The 21743-nt window shown below is 37.2% G+C and overlaps 1 protein-coding gene and 1 pseudogene across 1 annotated transcript in view; both read right to left on the bottom strand.

Annotated features, from left to right (window-relative positions):
- Positions 1–21743, bottom strand: part of ADAMTS19 (ADAM metallopeptidase with thrombospondin type 1 motif 19) — a 208781-nt gene that overhangs the window by 6520 nt on the left and 180518 nt on the right. The window contains exons 21-22 of the mRNA XM_003782335.3: positions 19414–19502; positions 19078–19230 (exon numbers count right to left, since the gene is read on the bottom strand). Coding sequence (XP_003782383.3) covers positions 19078–19230; positions 19414–19502 — 242 coding nt within the window. The remainder of the gene's footprint in view (positions 1–19077; positions 19231–19413; positions 19503–21743) is intronic.
- LOC105887214 lies at positions 1294–5240 on the bottom strand (annotated as a pseudogene).

Below are 21743 nucleotides of genomic sequence, written 5' to 3' on the forward strand. Positions count from 1 at the left end.
GGGGTCAGCTGGCATGAGAAGTGTTTGGATTTTTTTTTTAGTTAAGTGCGGTAGTTTTTAAACTGTTTGTTTTAAAACAAACCGTAGAACTCTTCATTGTTGGCAAAGCGGCAAGCGGAAGAGCCACTGCATCAATGAAAGTTCAAGAACCTTCTGTACTTAAACACATTTGCAACGTTCTGTTATTTTTTGTATGTTTAGAATGCTGAAATGTTTTTGAAGTTAAATAAACAGTATTACATTTAAAAAAAAAATAGTGGTACAGTTCTGGGTAACCTAGGGACACAGAGTTGCCCTATCTATTTACAACAGACCATCAGGTCTATGTATTAGACAATAAACACAAATGAACGGACATATGAATTAGCCACTGTGTTCCAGGCATTACTGAATATGCTTTTACACAGAATGTCTTATTTATCTTCCTTACAACTTTCATCATTTTACAAGTGGAAAGCGTGAGGCACACAGACTTATTTTGTTCATTCATTCAGTGAATAAATAGTTCCTGAAAGCAGCTAAGGTGTCAAACACTGTTCTGAAGACTGGGACATGACACTGGACAGGACAGACAGGAAAAGGTGTCCCTGTGGTGCTTACAGTGGATCAGGGGAAGCAGGAGCAAGAAAATAAAGTTAGATTACATTTTATTTTATTGTTTTATCTTTGAAATTTAAGGAAAAAGGATTACTGAAGATCTGAAAAACAATCCCTAGAAGAGCGACTTTTCCAGAACACTAGCCACACAAGGCATTGTGTCTATCATATGAAAATGCACATTGGACACACATACAAAAACCATGAAACAAGCCCCCATTCTTTAACCATTTGAGCAAAGAAAAGATGCCCAAGGAACAACATGGATCGTGGATGACTTGCCAAGGATGAGCTCCTTACTTTAAGCACCATTAAAAGAGCAGCACAGGTGGATGGTCGTGTTTACCTGTGTATGCTGAATTAATAAACCTCTGGCACTCGGAATCAGAGCATTGTGTCATATAGCATTGACACGTCTTATAAAAGTGTGTGGTATCAAAGGAATAGAACCAGCGGTATTCAAAGCACCTTTGTGAGCTCGGCAGTCAAACACCCACGGCATGTCCCTCTTTTATCCATGACTGAAAACACTGGTAGCAACTTTGAAATGGAAAAAAAAAAAAAGTAAGGAAAGGAAAAAAAAACCCTATCAATTCTGTTATAGGAGAACATCTCCAATGTACGTTGCTTTTATAAAACAACAAAAAATACAAAAATATGTGGACAGAAATCTAAACCCATATGGGTGAGAACATGTCACACAGCCTTCTGATGGTATCTAGGAAGAGCTACTTAATAAATGCTGGCAACAGACAGAGTTGCAGAGTTCATTGCCAGGCACTTTAGGAAATCATGAAGATAATTCAGGAATAAAGCAAGGCTCTTCTCATTCAAAGGTGTACAGGCCAACATCTCTCCAATTCCTGCAAATAACCTCCACAGATGTGGTGCACCTGTGTATGTGGTGCTCCCTACACGTGGGACCTGGTGCATCAGGGCGATCTGCAAGAATTTCAGCAGACTGAGGTGTCTCAGGTTTGTAGAGTAGCTGAGTGCCCAACATTACATGGAAGTGCTCTTATCCCTCCACGACTTCATTAGCAGTGTACTCCTTATTAACTGTGATTCCAGGAGATTTCCAGTAATTTGCATGATCCTTCAGAATAGAATCCACATTCTTCTTGGCAGGAAGATAGAAGAGCTGTTTTTGCCTGGTATTTATGTGATCAGCAAGCCCAGGTTTTAGCTCTTCAGGAATCTTTTACAACTCTGTTCGTGACTTTTTCTTCATTTCAGCAGTAGGACCTACCTGGGGCCCTTTCTTCCAAGGAGGCTGAGGTGTGGCCACCATCTCCATTTCCAGGTATTTGCTGTTTGCTCTTTTTTCTTTTCACTTTGACGTTTTTCTGTGCGGACCTGATGTCTTCTTCCTCAGGGCAGTTTCTCATCTTCCCCTCTCCATGTTGCTCCTGACCTGCTTTTTGAAGTTCTGGCTGTTTCTGCAGATTGGTGTCCACAGATCTGAGTACTCTGCTCTCTGGAACCCATTCATTCCAATTTTTATTTCAACCACTGTCCTGTATAAAGTATTCCACCTGTTTGCTCTTTACACCATCACTTCTTAAAGAAGAAGCCCAAGACAGCACACAGTACTCATTCACTCTCCTGGAATTTAGGCTTTGGGTCCTACTTTGGGGCCACTTAAAGTGATGTCTGCTTCCTCCTTCCCCTACCACCTCTGACCACTGCCCCTTACTCTTTACTTCACCCCAATATACTGTATTTGAGATGTTAACAGAGACCACGGGGAAAACAACAAAACAAAGCTGAGAGAGGTGGGTGAAAGGGGGGATGGGGAGTTTTGCAATTCAGATGGCATGGTCAGGGATGGACTTATGAAGAAGACGCACCCATAAGAAGGAGGAAAAAACCCTCAAATGCAAGTCTTTTGATTCCAAATATGATATTCTTTTCACTGTATCCACAATATAGTTTTTATTCAGACATCTCTGTAGTATGATATTCCAAATGGTTTGATAAGAAGGGTGGATGGCTTTTCAATGGCGCTCTCTCCACCCTTCCTTTCTTCTTTTCTCCTTTGCCCCAGTCTTTCTTTCTAATAGATTTTAAACCTTGCTCTTCACACATGCATCAGATAAATTTAAATATGTATTTGAAACAAGCCAGCGCTACAGACTTCCATTAAAGGCCAAAATGCTAAAATGTCAACATTAATTTGCCAGCAACTAGTAAAGAAACGCAGGTTTACTGGTCAACTTGCCATTGATGTTTCTTTCACCAGGAAATCTCCCTGATTAGAGTATTTAAAAAAAAGAGAGACTTGTATTGTCTGTTAATAATCTGTTCCCCAAACAGTTTAATATTGCCTCACAGGGCCTTTGAAACAAAGCACCTCATAAATCAATTCCATGTACTATTAGCCTTTAATTCTGAACAGGAAACATAATCATGATATCCCAGGTTTACAAGAGTAAAAAGGAAGCGGTAATGTTTAGAGTAGACTTTATAGAAAATTGTTCACAATGATTTAGGAGGTAAGCAGATTTTTTACAGGGATGACAAGTACAAGGAAAATTGATATTGGTAATCCCTCCCCTCCATCAAAAAATAAGCGCCGAACTCTCTGAAAATGAGCGTATTTTATTTGTTTTATTGACTTGGTGATAGTCATCATTTCAATCTGCCTAAGAAAATTATGAGCTTCCCTGCACATGGGTATAAATAATGTCAGCATAGCTTTCCCTTATGATGGAATAAATCTTTTCTTGCCCCGTGTCACTAATGATAATTTCTAAGACTGTATTATGTTGTGTCTACACTGTAGCTCATACGTCAAACATTAAACCTGATAAGAGAGAACTGCTCACCATAGAAATGGTTTGGACTGTCTAAATGATCGGAAGTCAACGAGAAGCTCAAATACAAATGTTCGCAAATCAACTTGGTAACAAGGAAAAGGCTTCATCTTTTGAAATGAGATTTATGTTGTCAAACTCCATAAACATTCCCATTCTCTAAAACTTAATTTTCTGCCATTTTCTACTTTATTACTTGTCATTTTAATTTTCTCCAGTAAGAGCTGATTGACTCCTTTAACCTAAGAAAATTTCATTTAAAAAACTAACCAAAAGGAAAATAGTTGAGACGTATTAGCCATGTCCAAGTTTGTGGAAGGGCAGAGTCGATGTTTACTTAACTCAGTGGTTTATATTTTTTCTAAAAATGACCAAGGCTAAGCTAGTGATAAATACAGGTATGCACTCTTAGAAAGTTATAGTTACTAAGTTAGGTGACAACACTGAATGTACAGGGTTTAGCAGAACTGCTAAAGAGCAGGCTGATAGGCTGTTAACAGAGTGATTTGGAAAATATATGCATTGGTCTAAATACAAAAAAATGAGGGGAAATGGAAATTTGTAGGAAGGAAAAACACACTAAAAAGTCTTAAAAATTCTTAACTATGATATTATTATAAAAACAAAGGGACAAAATGAGCTCTCAATGGCCGTGGAGTTCTTTTTTTGAAAAAAACAAGGTGTGAAATCCTTTCTTCTGCCCAAGACGAATAACTGAAGAGATACTACAGAAAAGGTGAATTGCAGAAAGAAACTGAACGTGGAAATTTCACTCTTGATGAGGTATTACCTTATGGCGTTCATAGGAAGTATTGCCAAGATCTTGGTTAATATTTTGAAAACTAGGCAAATACCTTATAGAAGGTGCTCCAAGAATGGCCTTTGTTTTGAGACCTTCACTGATGCCCCAGGTTGAGTATATTCAGGAGCAGTGAGCATGTACTGTGGAATAACTGTGGCCTGATGAAAATAAAATGTTTCAAGTCTACTCTGATGCATTTTTAGGAACTGAGGATAACGAGGTCTAAATTAGCACAATGGTATAACAATGTTTTTGATGAATCAAATGCTACATAGAAGATATGAATGTATTCTGCTGTTCAATTTTTATTGTTTTATATGCAAATATTCATTTTATGATACAGTTGAATATGTTTATTAAGATAACTTCATGTATTTTTTCCACAGGAATCACACTATGCTTAGCAGGTATGCACTAAATACCAGTGAATGACAGTAAACATGCACTGAAATATACTGAAATTGATAAAACATTTAACTCAAAGCCAGGGGGCTATCCAAGCAGCAATAAATAGCCATCTACAAATGTATGCAGTGCCCAAATGAGGCGAGAGGAAAAGGTATTCATGAATTTGATGGATTCTTCAAGGCTTGTCTATAGTACAGCTCAAATCTACTTTTGTAAGGTATAAAATGTCTTTCTGTCATTGAGAATTCATAAATCATGTAGAAATTAATGCAGTGGTTCCTGGACTAACCCACCCAATATCATGTTCTGTCAAAGTCACCAAAGAGCATCGTTGTCTCTTAGTCCAAAAAGTAACCTATGTACTTTTAGACAAGTTAATTTTCACTTAAGAACACATTATAAATGGGATATTCCTAAATGTCTCTTAACCATTCTTTTGTTTAGAGAGCAGACATTCATTCTTTCTACTGGTCTGACTCTTGTGTTGCTTCTGTGATCCACGGATTCTGAGATCCACTATATTATTTCACATGCTATTCTTGATTGCTTGTACCCTCACTGTCCAGCAATTTTGCTGTTTCTCTAAATTTAACTTCCATGAATAACAATGCTTGCATTGTGACATTGACTCAATTCTTCCTTTGAAAAATTAAGATATCTTATTTTGAGACTCTCACTTTCTTATCTTTAGTAGAGTGCCATGGCATCACAGCTCACAGTAACCTCAGTTTTTTTGGCTCAAGTAATTCTCTGGCCTCAGCTTCCTGAGTAGCTAGGACTACAGGCAGCCACTACAACACCTGGCTGTTTTTAGAGACCAGGTCTCCCTCTTGCTCAGGCTGGTCTCAAACTCTTGAGCTCAAGCAAGCCGCCTGCCTTGGCCTCTCTGCTGGGATTATAGGCATAAACCACACCACACCCAGCATAATTAAGATTTCTTAATGCTTCTCAAGTGAATGTGAAAGGAAGAGACATAAAAATCACTGTCCTAGAATTAAAGCATATGATAGGTGTTCTGACTGGCTCTTAGAGTAAAAGAGCTCAAAAGAAAAAAGAAACAAATATTTTATTGTTAGAATGAAGTATTTCCCAAACTGATCATTTGAGATTTTAACCATATCATTTTGAAAATATGCATTGCAATAATCTACCCAACTGACTGTTGTTATGGAAAATAGTCTTTATTTGTCCACTAACCAATAATTTGAAGTAATATGTGATTTTGAACATGGGCTAAAAATAGAATTCCATAACTGGTCTCTCTTTTTTTTAATATTTTAATCTTTTTTTAAATTTTTGAGACAGAGTCTCACTTTGTTGCTCTCAGTAGAGTGCTATGACATCATAGCTCACAGCAACCTCAAACTCTTGGGCTTATGCAATTCCCTTGACTCAGCCTCCCAAGTAACTGGGACTACAGGTGCCCACCACAACGCCCAGCTATTTTTAGAGACGAGATTTCACTCTGGCTTAGGCTGGCTCTCAAATTTTTGAGCTCAGGCAATTCACCCACCTTGGCCTCCCAGAGTGCTAGGATTACAGGCGTGAGCCACCATGCCCTGCCCATAACTGGTCTTAAATATTGAGAATCCAGGGTAAAATTCTAAGCTTTAAGGTTACTAGTTAATTCTTAATTTCTAACTTTCATTTCAGAACTTCAGAAAAGGCACATAAGTACTGTTTTGGTGCTAACTGGTTATCTGTCAGTCTGAATTTTTAAATTACTTACAATGGGGATCATACAATATAAGTAATTTGTAAGTAAGATTACAGTATAAGTAATTTGTAGATTTAGGTTATATTATCTACTAGTTTGTTAGTGAGTTTATGGAATTATTAATCTGCCCATGTTAAACACAAGCTTAAAGTAACTGTAAAATTCTTCAAGCTGTAAATCCTATAAAATGTCATTTTAAAGACTTTAGCAAAGAGGCAGAAAACCCAATAGAGAAAAATACCAACATACAGTATTTATTGAACGTTTTGTTAGATTAAAAACCTAACTAACGCTGGTATGTATTTCTAATTCCTTAAAAAAAAAATCCACTTCCGTGTATTTAGGGGTTAAAAATAATAATTCCCAAACTTGGCCAACACAGAGATTACCCGAGATTCCTTACTTCTAGACTGTGCCAAAGATATATATTTTGGAGAGAATGTGTATTCTCCAGGCCAACAGCTAAAGAAGGCTCTGTAATGCTTTGCTCATTTCCAGCTGGCCTCTGTAAGAAATAGGAATTCCTAAATTAAGGGAAAATTGTCACTGGCAGAGCTCAAATGTTTTTTCCCCTCAAAAAATATAATAGACCATCTTACAGAACCTGACACAATCTATAATGCTAAGTGCTGATCTGTAACAAGGGTAACAGCACTGAGTAGGATAATTTGTCTTTAGGAATAAATGGATTATTCCAAAGTGGTTTAACAAGAGTGAAGTAGCACTCACGGTGGAGAGAGGACCTCATAAGGAAACTGAAGGATGACTTCTACTGGAAATTATTAGCACAGCATTCCTATTCATTTATGTATATGCCTGGCAGTTCCATCTTTCTCTTTTTAATAAAGTGAGTGTGAAACAAGCATAGTAAAGAACAAAAGTTAGGTTTGTTTTTAAGGATTTGCTATTTATTTCAGTGTGTGTTTCAGTGCCTTTTAAAAGTCAAATGCCTGCCTTATGTAACACATGAGTATTTGAAATTGAAATCTGCTCCTCGGGGTCAGATATTTGTGCGTGTGTGATTAGTTAATTCATTTTATTTTTGGAGCTAAAGTTCAAACTCTTCTGGTCTTTTTAGTGACAATGTTCGCACACAGGTACAGCAAATCAGGGAAGTGTGTGTGATAGAATCAAACAAATTACATATAAATGATTTAGAGAGGACCAAGTATGTTATAAAAGAACTGTTAAAATAACCAAATGGAATAAAAGAAGTCATTTGCATTTAGAAGTAATTAACATACACCAAGTCTCAGGCAAACGTGCAATTCTGCTGGAGCTCAACCCACAAATCACCAGGTATTGCTGGTGTAAAAGAAAAGCATATCAAGACATTTCACTTCTATGACAGTCATTCCGGTGAAACATCTGCCTATCAGGGAGAATGACTTAGAATGGCAGTGATTAAATTGCCTTTTCAAATAAAATGCTCTCCAGGCCAACAATTCTATGTCAAAATGGGTAAGATCCACTTGTGGCCATGTAAGAGAGAAAGTGTATGTTTTTTGTTTATTTTAATAAGTAAAACCTTGATTTAAAATAGCACAGAAAGCATCATACAGCTACCTTTATCTTATTCCAATGTAAAGTCAACCACATATCTGCTAGCTCATAGAGAAAAATCTTAATTAGCTTTAGTCTCATCCACAGTTTCTCTTCTAGGGTCGGTAATGGCTAACCTGATGGTGGGTATTTCAGCCAAATGGACTCAAGAGGATGCCAAAAAGTTCGACAGCTTCCTTGAAACTCAACCTTAAAAACCTTTTCTTGGCTCAAATACCATGATATTCAAATAAGAGTGTGTTTACTTTTTAAAAAAATCGCCTTTTCAAGTTGTTTGAGTTAATAAACAGGGAAAGAGATAAAGGGAGTCCTATGACGACAGAAAATCACATTGATGAGTTAAATTTTCCTGGAAAATAAGTTATTAATTCTCTTGTTGCAAAATAATACAAAATATCTTAGTTGTTATTGAATTAGAGTCAGAAAAATCACCTAGACCACGCTACAGAAGAAAAGAAATACAATGATGGAACGTGTCACACTTTTTTTTATGTTATCTTATGAAAAAATATTTTGGAGTCATTCATTCCTAAATGTTCCCCGCATAGAGTACAAGGTTCTGGTTGCTGAGAGAGACTTGGGAGAACGGTAAGGGAGTTAAGTGATCTTTAAGGAAGTAGTGACAAGGTAAGACAATAAATAACTCATTGGGGGAAAAAAGGCTGCTGTGATCAGTAGGTGTCAAGGAGTTCTGAGGCTTCCTATATTGGGGAAGACCTCTGAGAAATTAGGCACTTGAGCTGGTCCTGGAGAATCTGGATAGTTGCAAGAAACACATTGTAAACATCGAGAACTATATAGACAATAAGAAGAAGATTCTAGAAGTACACACTGCTCAGATCTGAGCTTAGTGGAAATGCTTGAGTTAATGAAAATGGTGAGACCATGCTGAATAGGTATGTTAGGTTACAATATGAAAGTTTTGTGCCAGTGTATCTGGGCGTTGACAGTACAGTGCTGCTCAGGAAGCGAGGAAGTCATCTGTGGAAGGAGATGTGAAGGTGAGGAAACTGCTACTCTAATCCCGAGGAAAGAATAAGAGGGACTGCAGACTGTCCTCCAGTAGAGAGAACTGAGTTAAAACCCCACTGGGTAAGAATAGAAGCTCCAGGATAGCTTCTTGCCTGGGTGGGTGGGGAGAAGATTTTGACATTTTTGAGAGGACTGAGAGTGGAGGCTTTGGTGTGAAGAAATATAATAAAGAACTTAGGTTTAAATATATAAAATTTGAAGTGCTACAGCAATGCCTTATAGCAGATGAAGTTTGAGTTGAGACTAAAGACACTGGACCCTAGTTCCCTTAAATTCCAGCCCTGTATCATTGAACCTTCTTAAAAAATGTTTTTTCCTTTTGTTTTTATGATTTTCCTCTCACTCTTCTGAAAGACCCTTTCTCAGTGCCCACTGCTTGTGGCCACTTCTCTTACACACCTTTAAAGGGGCATCTCTCCAGCCTGCACCTTCTCTCGGCCACACTCCCTCCCCAGGCACACTTAGGCTTTAAAGTTGTAAAGATGCTGATGACTCCAGAACTGTTATCACCATCCCGTACCTCTCCTCTGATCTGCCCATAGCTAGCATTGAACTCTTTTTTGGTTGCATGAAATATATAGTCCAAAGTAGACTTCACAATCTTCTCATGTAAACTTAATCAGAGGTTTTGGTCTCATACCATAGAATTATCATCCATGTGAGTTGCGGAGGCTGAAAATCTAACCTGGGAGTTCTCCAGAAACCCTCCCTCTACATACAATAAACCCCAGTTCTGTTCAATTTAACCTCACAAAAGTTTCTCAAGCTCCACCCATTTCTCCCCATCCTCACTGATGTTACAACATAAATAGTCAGCAATCATGTAGTTGCTGTCTATGTGACACTCGGTCAAGAACCTCCTATGAATTATTTCATTTGAGCTGATTAACTCATTGTAAGAGAAAATCCAGAATTCAAATCAGGGATCTCTAACTGTATACACTGAACTATCTTAGGTATTCTGGTCCCAAGACCTCATTTCCCTACACCCATTACATCAATCATTCCAATATGACAACCTGAAAAAATGTAAGGATTAAAAAGTATGAGTTAAGTATGACGGTTTTATTTATGGGCGTTTTTTTTTTGTTTTTTTTTTTGAGGCAGAGTCTCTGTGCTCTGGGTAGAGTGCTGTGGCATCCTTATTCAGAGCAATTTCAAACTTTTGGGCTCAGGCGATCCCCTTGCATTAGCCTCCTGAGTAGCTGGGACGACCAGTGCCCATCACAATGCCGGACTCACTTTTCTATTTTTAATAAAGACAGGGTCTCACTTTTGCTCAGGCTGGTCTTGAACTCCTGAACTCAGGCAATCCACCTGTCTCAGCTTCCCAGTGTTAGAATTACAGACGTGAGCCACTGTGCCTGGCCTGTTTTGTTCTATTTTAAAGACAGTCTTGCTTTGTCGCCCTGGTGGAGTGCAGTGGTGGCATCATAGCTCACTGCAGCTTCAAACTCCTGAGCTGACTGATACAATTCTCTAGCCTCCATCTCCTAAGTAGCCATGATATAGGTCTCTGTGACTACACCCAGCTAAATTTTCTATTTTTAGTAGAGACAGGGTCTCATTCTTGCTCAGGCAGGTCTTGAACTCCTAAACTCAAGCAATTCACCCACCTGGGCCTCCCAGAGTGCTAGGCTTACATGTGGCCAGGTTTTGAGGTCTCTGGTCACACCATGATAACCACAATCCACTTCTCTCATGTGTGTGCAAACATGTGTACACATGTTTAGATTATTTCTAAACATGTTTGTTGGTTTATTTATTATGCTATGTGGGCTCACACATATTCTGTCCTATAGAATACAAGCTTATAGATGTATATTTTTCTAATTCATTCTACTATTTGTGTTTTATTTCCTAAGGCTGAGGAGTTAAATTACTTAGAAAATAAATTAAAATTAATTTAAAATTAAATAAAATTTTATTTTAAGTAGCTCAGAATACCTTTCCCTGGACTAGGCACATCACTGATGATGGATTATTACTTTTACTTGCGTATTTAGAGCATTTTGAATACTCTTTTGAATACTATACTTTGGTACATTTTACAAATGAGGGGTTTAAGGTGAAAGAATTGCTCATCTTCAGATAACACAATCTGGTCTGAACCCGGCTGGTGTGGATGCTGGAGACCACCCAGTCATCCTGAAAGCCCGGGGAGCTGTTGTGAAAGCAACTTTTCCTTTTTGCTGCTTTTTCTATCCAAAGACCTCACGTGTTGCCTTTCCAACTGCTGAACATTTGCACATTTCTCCTTGCCTTTTGAATTTGCTTTTCTCTACTTATCCTGGTGATCTGGTTATGTCTATCTCAGGAGAGACTCTGGTATTTGATGAACATACACTTAGGTAAATCTAAGTAAAAACAATTCAATGCTAAGACTATTGCTTTTAATTTTGTAACATTCTTATCAAATTCCATTATGTTTTTTCACGTGACCCTCTCCCAATGCCCCTCCCCCAACACAGTCCTCTTGAGGTTCAGCATCACAAAAATGAGATTTGGCACGATTCACGCGCCATCTTCCTCTAAAGAATATCAAAAGCAACACAATTACACTTATTTACTAAATCACTTTCAGCTATGATTTAGAAGATAACATTATATATTCCCTGGTATGCTGCATAAGAGCACTAATAGAAAGTATTATTTCAAGAGCCTAGTACTGTTTCTAGAACCTATCAAGAGAGTATTGTTAAATCCTTTGGATTTTATATTTTTTAATATTATTTCTCTTGCATTTTCTAAAGGACATTAAACCCACATTCTTATGTCTGCATTTATTATTATGTATATGTGTCATATATTATACATATGGTCACACATACACACAGATTATATTTATATGTAAAATCTGAGAGAGAGAGAGACATCTTCAATCTCTCTGACTTATGAATTTTCTTTGGATAGAAGAAGATACACAGAGATAATAAATGTGCCTCATACTTTTTAAGCTAATACATATATTTCTCCTCTGTCCAATACTAGCCAAATGTATTTGATTACTTTCAGCAACTCAAATATTTTGGAAATTAAATTCTTAATTTTTTATATCTGGGGTAATAAATACGACCCTCAAGAGATTTTAAAAATAAAAAAATGATCGCAATGCATAAAAATTTCGCATTTTCTGGCAGTGCAAAGAGACAGAGAGAAAACAATTTGATAGCCAATAGTTTGGGGATTTTCTGCATGATTTCTTCAGATGTAATGGTGAATAGCAAGTTTTATAAGTGCACAGTGGATATAACTAAAAAACAAAATAGAAAATCTTTCTTGAAAAAGTGAATCCTATTTATTATTGAGTCTTTTTTTTTTGGTATAAACAATTTTCAAGATAAATATAATGCAAAATATTCCTCTGTAGGGATTTCTTGGGACAGGTTTATTTAATGTCCAAATGCTTGAAAACTAAGCTTTACTCTAGTTTATTTACTTGATTCATCTAACAGTGAGAGTTTTGATTTATTTTATTGCTTGATTGATCTAACAATGATAGTTTTCAGTGTGACAGTTTCAAATTTGTTTTCAGAGTTTGGCTGTTCAAATTTTCCTGTCTCTTGTGATAATTTATAATTACAAAAATTGTAAGATAATTGTAATTATCTTTTTCAAATAGCAGTAGATTTATAGACAGAATTAAAAAATAATTCTGAATAGAAATGCTGATCAATTTCAAGAACAATTCTCTAGATTATAAATAATTTCAGTTTCGTTTCAAGCTACAAATATTCTCTGGGTAGAAAAAAACATCCACACAACTAGTCTTTGAAATTCAAATAACCCAAAGTGTATTGTGCTAAATAACAAACTACCTACATCCTCTACAAAGGTGATCTTTGTCAAACAGAAAAAAGAGAGGAGAAAGAATATAGCCTCCTCTTTGTAATTTACCAAATATAGAAGAATGTTTTTTTTTTTGTTTTTTTTTGGCAGTTTTTGGCCGGGGCTGGGTTTGAACCCACCATCTCCAGCATATGGGGCTGGTGCCCTACTATTTGAGCCACAGGCAACACCCTATAGAAGAATGTTAAAGGAAACACCCTACAGCAAAGATATTCACTCATCTTTGTGTAACACCAGCATTTCTCATACACGAGGATCACATCCAAAGGAACAAGTTTTTCATGGAACAAGATGCAAGTCTAAAAGAATTCTTAAATTAGTATGAGTTTGGTCTTATAAAAATGATCACATTCATGTCCTTGGTATACCAGCTTTACTAATGCGTTTACTTGACGATGTATTTGCTCCATTATAGCAGTTCTCATTTTATCCATTTTTTGGTCTCTAGTTTCAGATGATATTTAACATTTTCCACTTTTAGATTTTAGTAGACTACTTATTTTGGTTCTTTACTCTTACTGCTAATAGGAAATCCTTCTAACAAGAGATTGAGCTTCCCTCCACTCAGCTGCCATACCCTACTTCATTGAGTTGCATTAAAATTAGGAAGCCATACATCCATTCACTTAGACTTTTCTGGTTTATCTTAATTGGACTGGGGTGTATGCCAGCATTGGGTCAGTCAAGACATGTGGGAATCCATAGTCCTAATGTCCTACCCTAGATATGGGCCAGCAAGAAAGCCTTCCTTTGGGATTTTTAGATTTGGTGATTTTTGTTCCTTTCGACAATGCAAAAACACTAGGTTACAGAGATGTGTGATTAAAACGCAGTGTGTAGTCATTTAGCTCAGGAAATTCTTGATCGCATCAGACATATCTGGGATTATTTCTTTATGTTTTACTCCAAAGGCTCACTGAGCTTCCTTCAGTGGAAAGACATGTCCTCAGTGATTATTCATGGGTTTCTACCAACTGTGATAAATCAGAATGACCACTGTCAATGTTGACTTTGAAGAGTGACATGCTTCTGTGTAGAAAACAGAAGGCAGATGGTCAGGCCAAAGACCCTAGGAGCTTAGACCTCCTGTTAATTTATGGAGAGAGTCAAATCCACATGCTCTGCCTCTGTAAATATCCACTACTACAAAAAGTAAGAGATAAGAGAATGTCTTCCTTGGGAATATGTGATACATGGTAGTGGAGCCACTTGTATTGACTATTGGGCAACCTGGATATGGATAAGCTTCAAAGTAACAGGGTGGTAACTTTTCTATTTGTCTTGCTAGACTTGTTTTAAGTATGTTCGTAAAGAATGCTTTGTGAAATTTTTGTGTCTTTGGGCTTGCATTTATCTTTTCAGCATTGTTTTAATTTAAATAATGATTATGCAACAGGCGAACACTTGAAAGTTATAATGCTTGATTATACAAAGCATAGTATACATAGTATACAAAGCATATCAAAGCACGGCTTGATTAATTCCTACATTCTCTTTTTAGAGCTGATTATTTAAAAAAATGAGAGTGCTAACAACTTAGGAAGAGAAGCACTTATTTTATCACAGTTATCACAGATTCATGGAACAATATATCAAATAGATTTCGATAACGTCAGTAATATGTGTGGTAAGAACATTATTATTTACTAAATAACCCACATACACGCAGGTCTTTAGTTATAAAAATAAATTATTAAGAAAACAATATGTATATTTTTTAGCCAATACATTATTTTCAGAGAAGGTTTCTAAAAATTATTGCAAAACACCATTTTGAAATAGGCAACTATGAGAATGATCTCAGAGTAAACAGAATTCCTATAGATATCATTTTTATAACTAGAAAACATTTAGTTAGGCGAATGTATTTTTTCCTATCCATTAGGAAGAACCATCTTGGCTTTAAGATTCTTGATTTACCCAATTCCTCTTTTCTCACTTAACATGCTGAAAATAATTTTGGTTTCCTTTTGCAGGATAAGTTAAAAATGCCTCCTTATACTCTAAACTTTATACCTACTACCAAAAAAATGAGATGTGGCTATAGAACTAAACCAGCCAAACTAGTTACAGTGCTTTCAGCATGATTTTATACTATATCATCTCAAAAAGACTCATGAATCTCTTGTCCAAATATCAGTTAATACATGTACAAGGCCAGAACTATTCATTTCCTAGCATATTAAAGGATGAAATAAGTCTGGAGAATATGAATTGAATTAAAGAATAAACTAAGAATAATTATGTGCAATTCCAAGTTGCGCTGTTTTTCATCAAAATTCAGTTGTTGAATACATTTCAATCACTTGTTAATGCTGCATGGAATAGTTAACTCTATAAAAACTTCATTCTCACACTGTGAAGACAAAGGTTTTTTTGGTTCAGAAACATATAAAATTTATATAGTCTTAATTTATAAGAAATAAAGTGCTTAGCCTTAAAAAACATTCATAAAGAACCAAACTCTGTGTTAACAGGAAGATAAACAATGTTCTTTTATTTGCTCCTCCACTGGCCTCCAGTAATGAAAACCAGAAGTTGTAGAAGTTCAAATAAAGGCAGAAAGGTCAAATTCAGACAGAAAATAGGTCATTTCATAAACGTAAGGGACTATGTTATTTTTCAAGTCTGTGTTCCACGCTTAGGACAGCCTCAATGAGCAAATGCAGATTTATATTGCCAGGAAACATGTGGCTTGTGTCCTGCTCTCCCAGGAAAGACCCTAAGGTCATGTGTATAGCAGACAGGCAGTCAGAATGTGGCATAGAACTGTGACAGTTAACACAAGCCAGAGCAAAGCCGCCACACGGTGGGTGTCCTATTTTACCAATGTTTTAGTCTCTATGAAACAAACATGAACATTATTCAATAAAGACTCTATTACATCGACTAGAAATCAGAGCTACCAGTTTTACAACAAATTTTTCTCTTTGCGTGTACCTGGATCTATTTTTTTTCCCTTTCAATGTCAGAGCCATTTTTCCACTATTCATACAAAAGCACCCCAAACACGGATGGAGTCTGGCACAAATGCAGTGAACATAGCTTGGGGCATATACCGTATTTTTAGTCGACCTCCATTTAGCCAATATTATTTTTGCCTAATAGTCATCAAAGAGTCTTAGGCAATGAGAGAAGATGAGCATTTATTTTTCTTTTGATTTCTCCTAGTGATCTGTCTATCTCATCAAGGGAGGAGCATAATGAGAGTGTTTGCCTTTATAGAGTGTACATCAACTATTCCTGATTAGAGCTAATCCAAGGCTTAATTTTAAGTCTACTTCAGTATTGATAGTTTCAAAATATGAGCAGAATTTGAGTAAAGCTGACAGATTAATTGACCTCTGAGGAGCATAAAAATCTACCCACCTCTTGTTGCTATTCCTGTTCCAAGGACACAGCTGATAAGAATAAGAGATTTATGTGTGTTCTCTGTCCCCGAATACTTTAATCACTGAAGCTTCATAATCCCAGCATTATTCCCTTTCTCTGTAATGATTTGGGGATGGCCTTCATTTTGACATGAAAGTGATATCATAGAAGTACAAAAGAGGGGGTGAAATCAATAAAACTCATATGGAGCCACTGGTTTTAATTTGTGCACACTGCTGTTTGAGTCTGTGAGGCTGAGGCCTCCATCATTATAAAGAAGGGAAAATGGATTCAGGGAAAAGAACAGATTTATAGTCATATAAAGAGCGTCCTTTAAGAGAAAAAAACACGATTTACTGGATCTTCTAAATAAGCAAACACAGAAAACAAATAGGCCCGCGAACAAAGCCAAAGGAATAGAAGACACTCATCTCTTGTATGTATATGGGGGGATTGAATCCAGGACCACCCATTTCTACCCACATCACATTTACTGAAGTCTCGCTGTCAGCCCCCAAAACTGGGCTCTTTGTACAAGCGGGTTTTATAACTTGCAGTACGGCATTTAGCATCTGCATTTGGTTGAAATACCTGCCTGTAAGTGGACCCATGCAGTTCAAAACCCAAGTTGATCAAAGCTCAACTGTATTTATTGGAGTTATCCATTTTCTTCTCTCAGTCAAAAGGCTATGTTCTAGTTGGATAGCTATAGAGCAACACAACAAAACCAAGGAAAAGTAATTCAGTCCAAGTATATTCAAGGGTTACAGACGTGCAATTGTGGTGAATTTGAAAAATGTATTTTTTTTCAGGTGTAGTATCAAGAAAGCAAGATCACTGTTCTTTATGATCACCACAGTTAATTTGACTTTGTTGAATCTTTCACCAGAGGCCACATATCAGGCACATTTTATTAATCGAAAGTAATGGCATTTGACGTGCAGATAAGATTAGCTCGCCATGTTTCCATATGCGGCAATGTGTGAGCTTCCGGCTGTGCTACATTTCACAAGAAAACCCGGCACTTCTATTCTTTGCAATTACATCTTTTGGGTTTTGTAGCTAACTGGGGGTTAACAACATCTAACATTTAAAATACAAGACCATCCTGAGCAAGAGCCTGTCTCTACTAAAAATAAAATAAAACAATGTTAATTCTTCCAAGAAAAATATTTATCACCAAAGTTGAAGAACATAGCTCATCTAATCTAGTAGTTTTCATGTTAAACCAGGACGAGTTCATTTAAAGAAAATGTACAAAATTTCACTGGGCGAAAGAGACAAATGAGCTCCCACAGGGAGGAGGGAATAACAGGTGATCTGCCCTCCACCCCGACACTTTTGCTGGGTCTTTTTCTACTCCCCTATCCTGTCCTATGCCTTCAATGCTGAAGGAAAGTTAAGGTACACGTAGCTAGAAAACTCGTCCAATTTACTTATTTTACTCATACGGAAACAAGGACCTGAAGGCATTCCATGGCTTAACCAATCTACCCATCTGTGTACACACATGATGCCCTGCACTGCTGGACTCCCAAGTCATCCCACTGGGCTTCTCTCCCTTAGAATCAGAGAGACAAATCCTGAACATAACAGAAATTAGTTGTGGTTAATATGGAAGCCTCTGCTCCCTCAAATTTTTTTTACTCTGAAATATGAAGTTTCCTTCTATGGCTCACCAGCCAAAAACTGCGCCGATTTGAGCTGAGTATGTCTGACTTCTGAAGTCTGGGATTGATTGACATTGTTTACAAATGTGTCCTTTAACGAGGCCCCATGTAAAATTTGAAATAGTGGAAAGAGAGTAGAGTTGACTGAGAACTCAGATGCAATGTTAACAGGCAAACTTTTGTTACACAGAAACGGCATAATTTGTCAAGAGAAAACAGTGTAGATTTGAAATGTCAGTGGATTTCATGAGGGGCAACTCTGGAAAAACGGGATAATATCTTGAAAGTATTTCTCCCAGAGTGTCCTTAAGGGTTAGTTATTTATGAAAAAGCCATCATGCTTCCCCACTGTGCCCCAGTGGACACCACAGATGCCACATTCTTTTTTCATTTATGAAACAGAGGGGAAGGAGAGAGAATTGATTACATTTCATGGAAACCCTTATGTCCATCTGAGTGAGAAAGGAAGCCCGGTAGTTTTATGATTCCATGATAATAAACATAGAATATCACAGCCGACTGGGGGGTCATTTGGTTAAAACTAGTAAGTGAAAGCTATTTTCACCCAGATAGGATCAGAATTTTATCTTAAAACCTGGGGTTTATTAGTACTTTATAGAGTGACTAGGTTAGGTATTTTCTATAGCCCGATTACATGAGGCTCCACCTGACTCACACGAATTTTAACTAAGCATTACAATTATTATGAATTGAGCTGACTGTTTACTTGCCAAATAAATTGTGAACATTTGATTTGACCAAAGCATTTCAAGAATTCGGCTCCTTTCCATTTCTACCACACACAACCAAAAATATTGGTGAGAAGACTGCCTTTTACCTTCTAAGAAGTGAGTCCCCTTCATTTGATTGCTATAATTAAAAACTATATTTTGAATTTGCTCATCTCAAAATATCCTATTTGTTAGATGAATTTATGCAAAAACATTCTGAGAAAGAACAGTATCAATGAAAACTGGCAATGACACTGTAATAGGTACTATTTTTTGAGAGTTTCTTTCTCAAGTATAGTGCCAAGGGCTTGGTGCATTTTTTAACCCAGTTCTATAGAGATCATGAACGCTGACAGACAGCTAAGATTAGAACGTGGATGTGGTAGGTAGTACCCCATGTGCTACGATCTGTACCTCTACTATCTATACTTCTTTTAAACTCCATTTGGTATGGTTTTGTACCCAGGGAATGCTGATATTATTGAAAACTGTTACTGAGACTATCCAGAACGATTCTCACCTTAGACCAGTCACCCATTCGCCACACATAGCACTTTGAATAATCCTCACAGTCCTCGGCCTCCCTGGGTCTGGTAGAGAGCACACACTTTTTTCTTGGGTTCGTGCACCTCACTGTCCGGTGACGGACGCCTTTGCCACACTTGACTGAGCACTGGAAGATAACATCAGAGAGATTAGATACAGTCGGGGATTAGGAGATACGCGTATAGACTGTGGATCAAATAATGGTAAGTACGGGTTCTCAATCATCAGTCATAAGCCTACCAGCCATATAAAAGCCAGGGAAATTAATAAAAAAAAAGTTTAAAGGTAACGCCAGTCTAAACACCAGTACCAGAGGCCAGCTGGAGCTAAAGGTAGTGCTGGGGATAGGTGGTTTCAGGAATGATCGAAGATTATGGAGAATAGTATAACACAGGGATTCTGTAAGAAAGACAGGTAACATACAATGAACAAAATGTAAATTACTAAAATCGATATCAAAATTTTCATACAATTATTAAAGAAATTGAAGCTATTTTTGCTAAAATTTACTTTTTTTTTTTTTAGCGTGAACCAATGTTTGTGAAGAATAACAAATTTTCATAGGCCCATCATTTCTCACGAATGTTTCTTAAAGCTAAAATTGGGAAAATCTTACCAAAAATAAAATGAAGAATTTCTTAACATAATTATTATATATACCCTTAGAGGCCAGGCATGGTGGCTCACGCCTGTAATCCCAGCACTCTGGGAGGCCTAGGCAGGTGGATCACCTGAGCTCAGAGGTTTAAGACCAGCCTGAACAAGAGTGAGAACCCGTGTCTACTAAAAATACAAAAACAAGCTGGGCATTGTAGTGAAGGCCTGTAGTCCCAGCTACTCAGGAGGCTGAGGCAATAAGATCTCTTGAGTTTAAGGGTTTGAGAGTGCTGTGAGCTATGACACCATAGCACTCTACTCTGTCTCCCCCACCAAAAAAATGTATATGAATATATATATATATATATATATTTTTTTTTTTCCCCCCTAGAAATCATTGTTCTGTATGGATTGAAAATATAATTTAATTCAAAATTAGTTTAGTTAATTTAATAAATAATTGACATAGAACGGATGCTGGTGACATAATGGATTGAAGCATGCATGTGTATTCCAGTCACTCCTCCAGGTTCAATTTACTCTCTCATTTACATTTCTCCTCCAGAGTGTGGAATATGCATAAAGCTCCCTGTTTTCTAAAGGCAGGCATCACTGACGACCCCCACAAGGCAGGCATCACTGATGACCCCCACATGGAGACCCAAATCACATCGAGTGTGAGGAAAGCTGTGCAGCATATCGCAAAACTTGAAAGTCCAATCTGTTTGTGTCCGGAAAAGGTCCAAAGGGATTGCAGGGTACGTTCAGCAATAATGTCGTGTACAAATAAGCATGTTGATTCCAAAATCACTGCTCCGAGCCACAGTGGCAGGCGAAGCTGCATTGACCTCCCTGCTCGCGTCATAGGCTTGGGAACTGTTGTGGTCCTGAACACTTGAGCACAGAGCTAAACGATCACATGGGGATTTGCCATTTTAATATTTGTATTTTTAATTGTTGCAAATGAAACTACCCCTGACTGATAAAATCATGTTTTAAATTAAATCCAAATAAAAGAGACATTTTTTAATGGGCATAATGCATTATGACATGTTATTTCATCCAGCTGCTGCCAAAAATCCGTGTAGTAGAATATTTGTGGACAATTTCCTCCCAAAGAGTTGGCAAAAATGTTCAAGTTGGGCTGGGGCTGGGGCATTCTGTTTCTCTAACGGCTCATGTGAATCTTCTCTCTAGATTGAACTGATGCATTTGGATGTAAAATACGCCATGGTATTTATTTTCAAAAGTCCACATTATCGATGACAATCTCTTAAACAGCAGTGAACAAGTCCGAAAAGAGAACAGAGACTTGGGCTATTTGCGAATGAGCTTTGGAGGTGGGTCAGGTTCACTGAAGAACTTTTAGAAACTACGCTACCTAAGCCACTTTATCCTAATTTTCAAAAGAGTGGCTTCCTACTTTAGCACAGTATTTTTTTACTTATCATTTTTACATCCCATCCAATATTCTGTAATTGAGTACACAGAGCACTGTTTCTGCCCCGTGCGTTTGGGTGTGGCTTTGCACATCTGTATGTTTCTGGGGCATACGTGAGTGCCCACACACTCACCTAAAATAACTCAGGGCTGTCTGTAAACATAGCAACCAGTGGTTTTCATTATGATGCAAAGATACGCATCCTGATACCAGACAGTAATCACTCTGGTTTGGCATGAGCACACACTGTAGGCTATATGCGAGCTGGGGTCAGGAGCTTGGGGCTGCAGTGAGTTAGACAGTCTTGAGTTCAAAGACAAACTCCATCACATGGATCAGATTTAGGGTAAGCTATTTAAATTCTCTTAGCTATATTGCCCTCACTTGCCACATATAAAGTGATGAAAACTTAAATTTCTTTTGTTGGTTAGTTATTAAATGGAAATAATAGTGCAAATATGAAGTAAAACACTTCATGCTCACATAGAATAATTTTTAAATATTAATTTTCTTTCTTCTTTCCCTTTAAATGTTCATAGATATGTGATGAATCAAATGTTCATTTTAATGTGTCCACTTAAGAGTGCACTCATAAGCTCAGC

This window comes from Otolemur garnettii, unplaced genomic scaffold (assembly GCF_000181295.1).
Source record: "Otolemur garnettii isolate 467f Iridium unplaced genomic scaffold, OtoGar3 scaffold00003, whole genome shotgun sequence".
Lineage (NCBI taxonomy): Eukaryota > Metazoa > Chordata > Mammalia > Primates > Galagidae > Otolemur > Otolemur garnettii.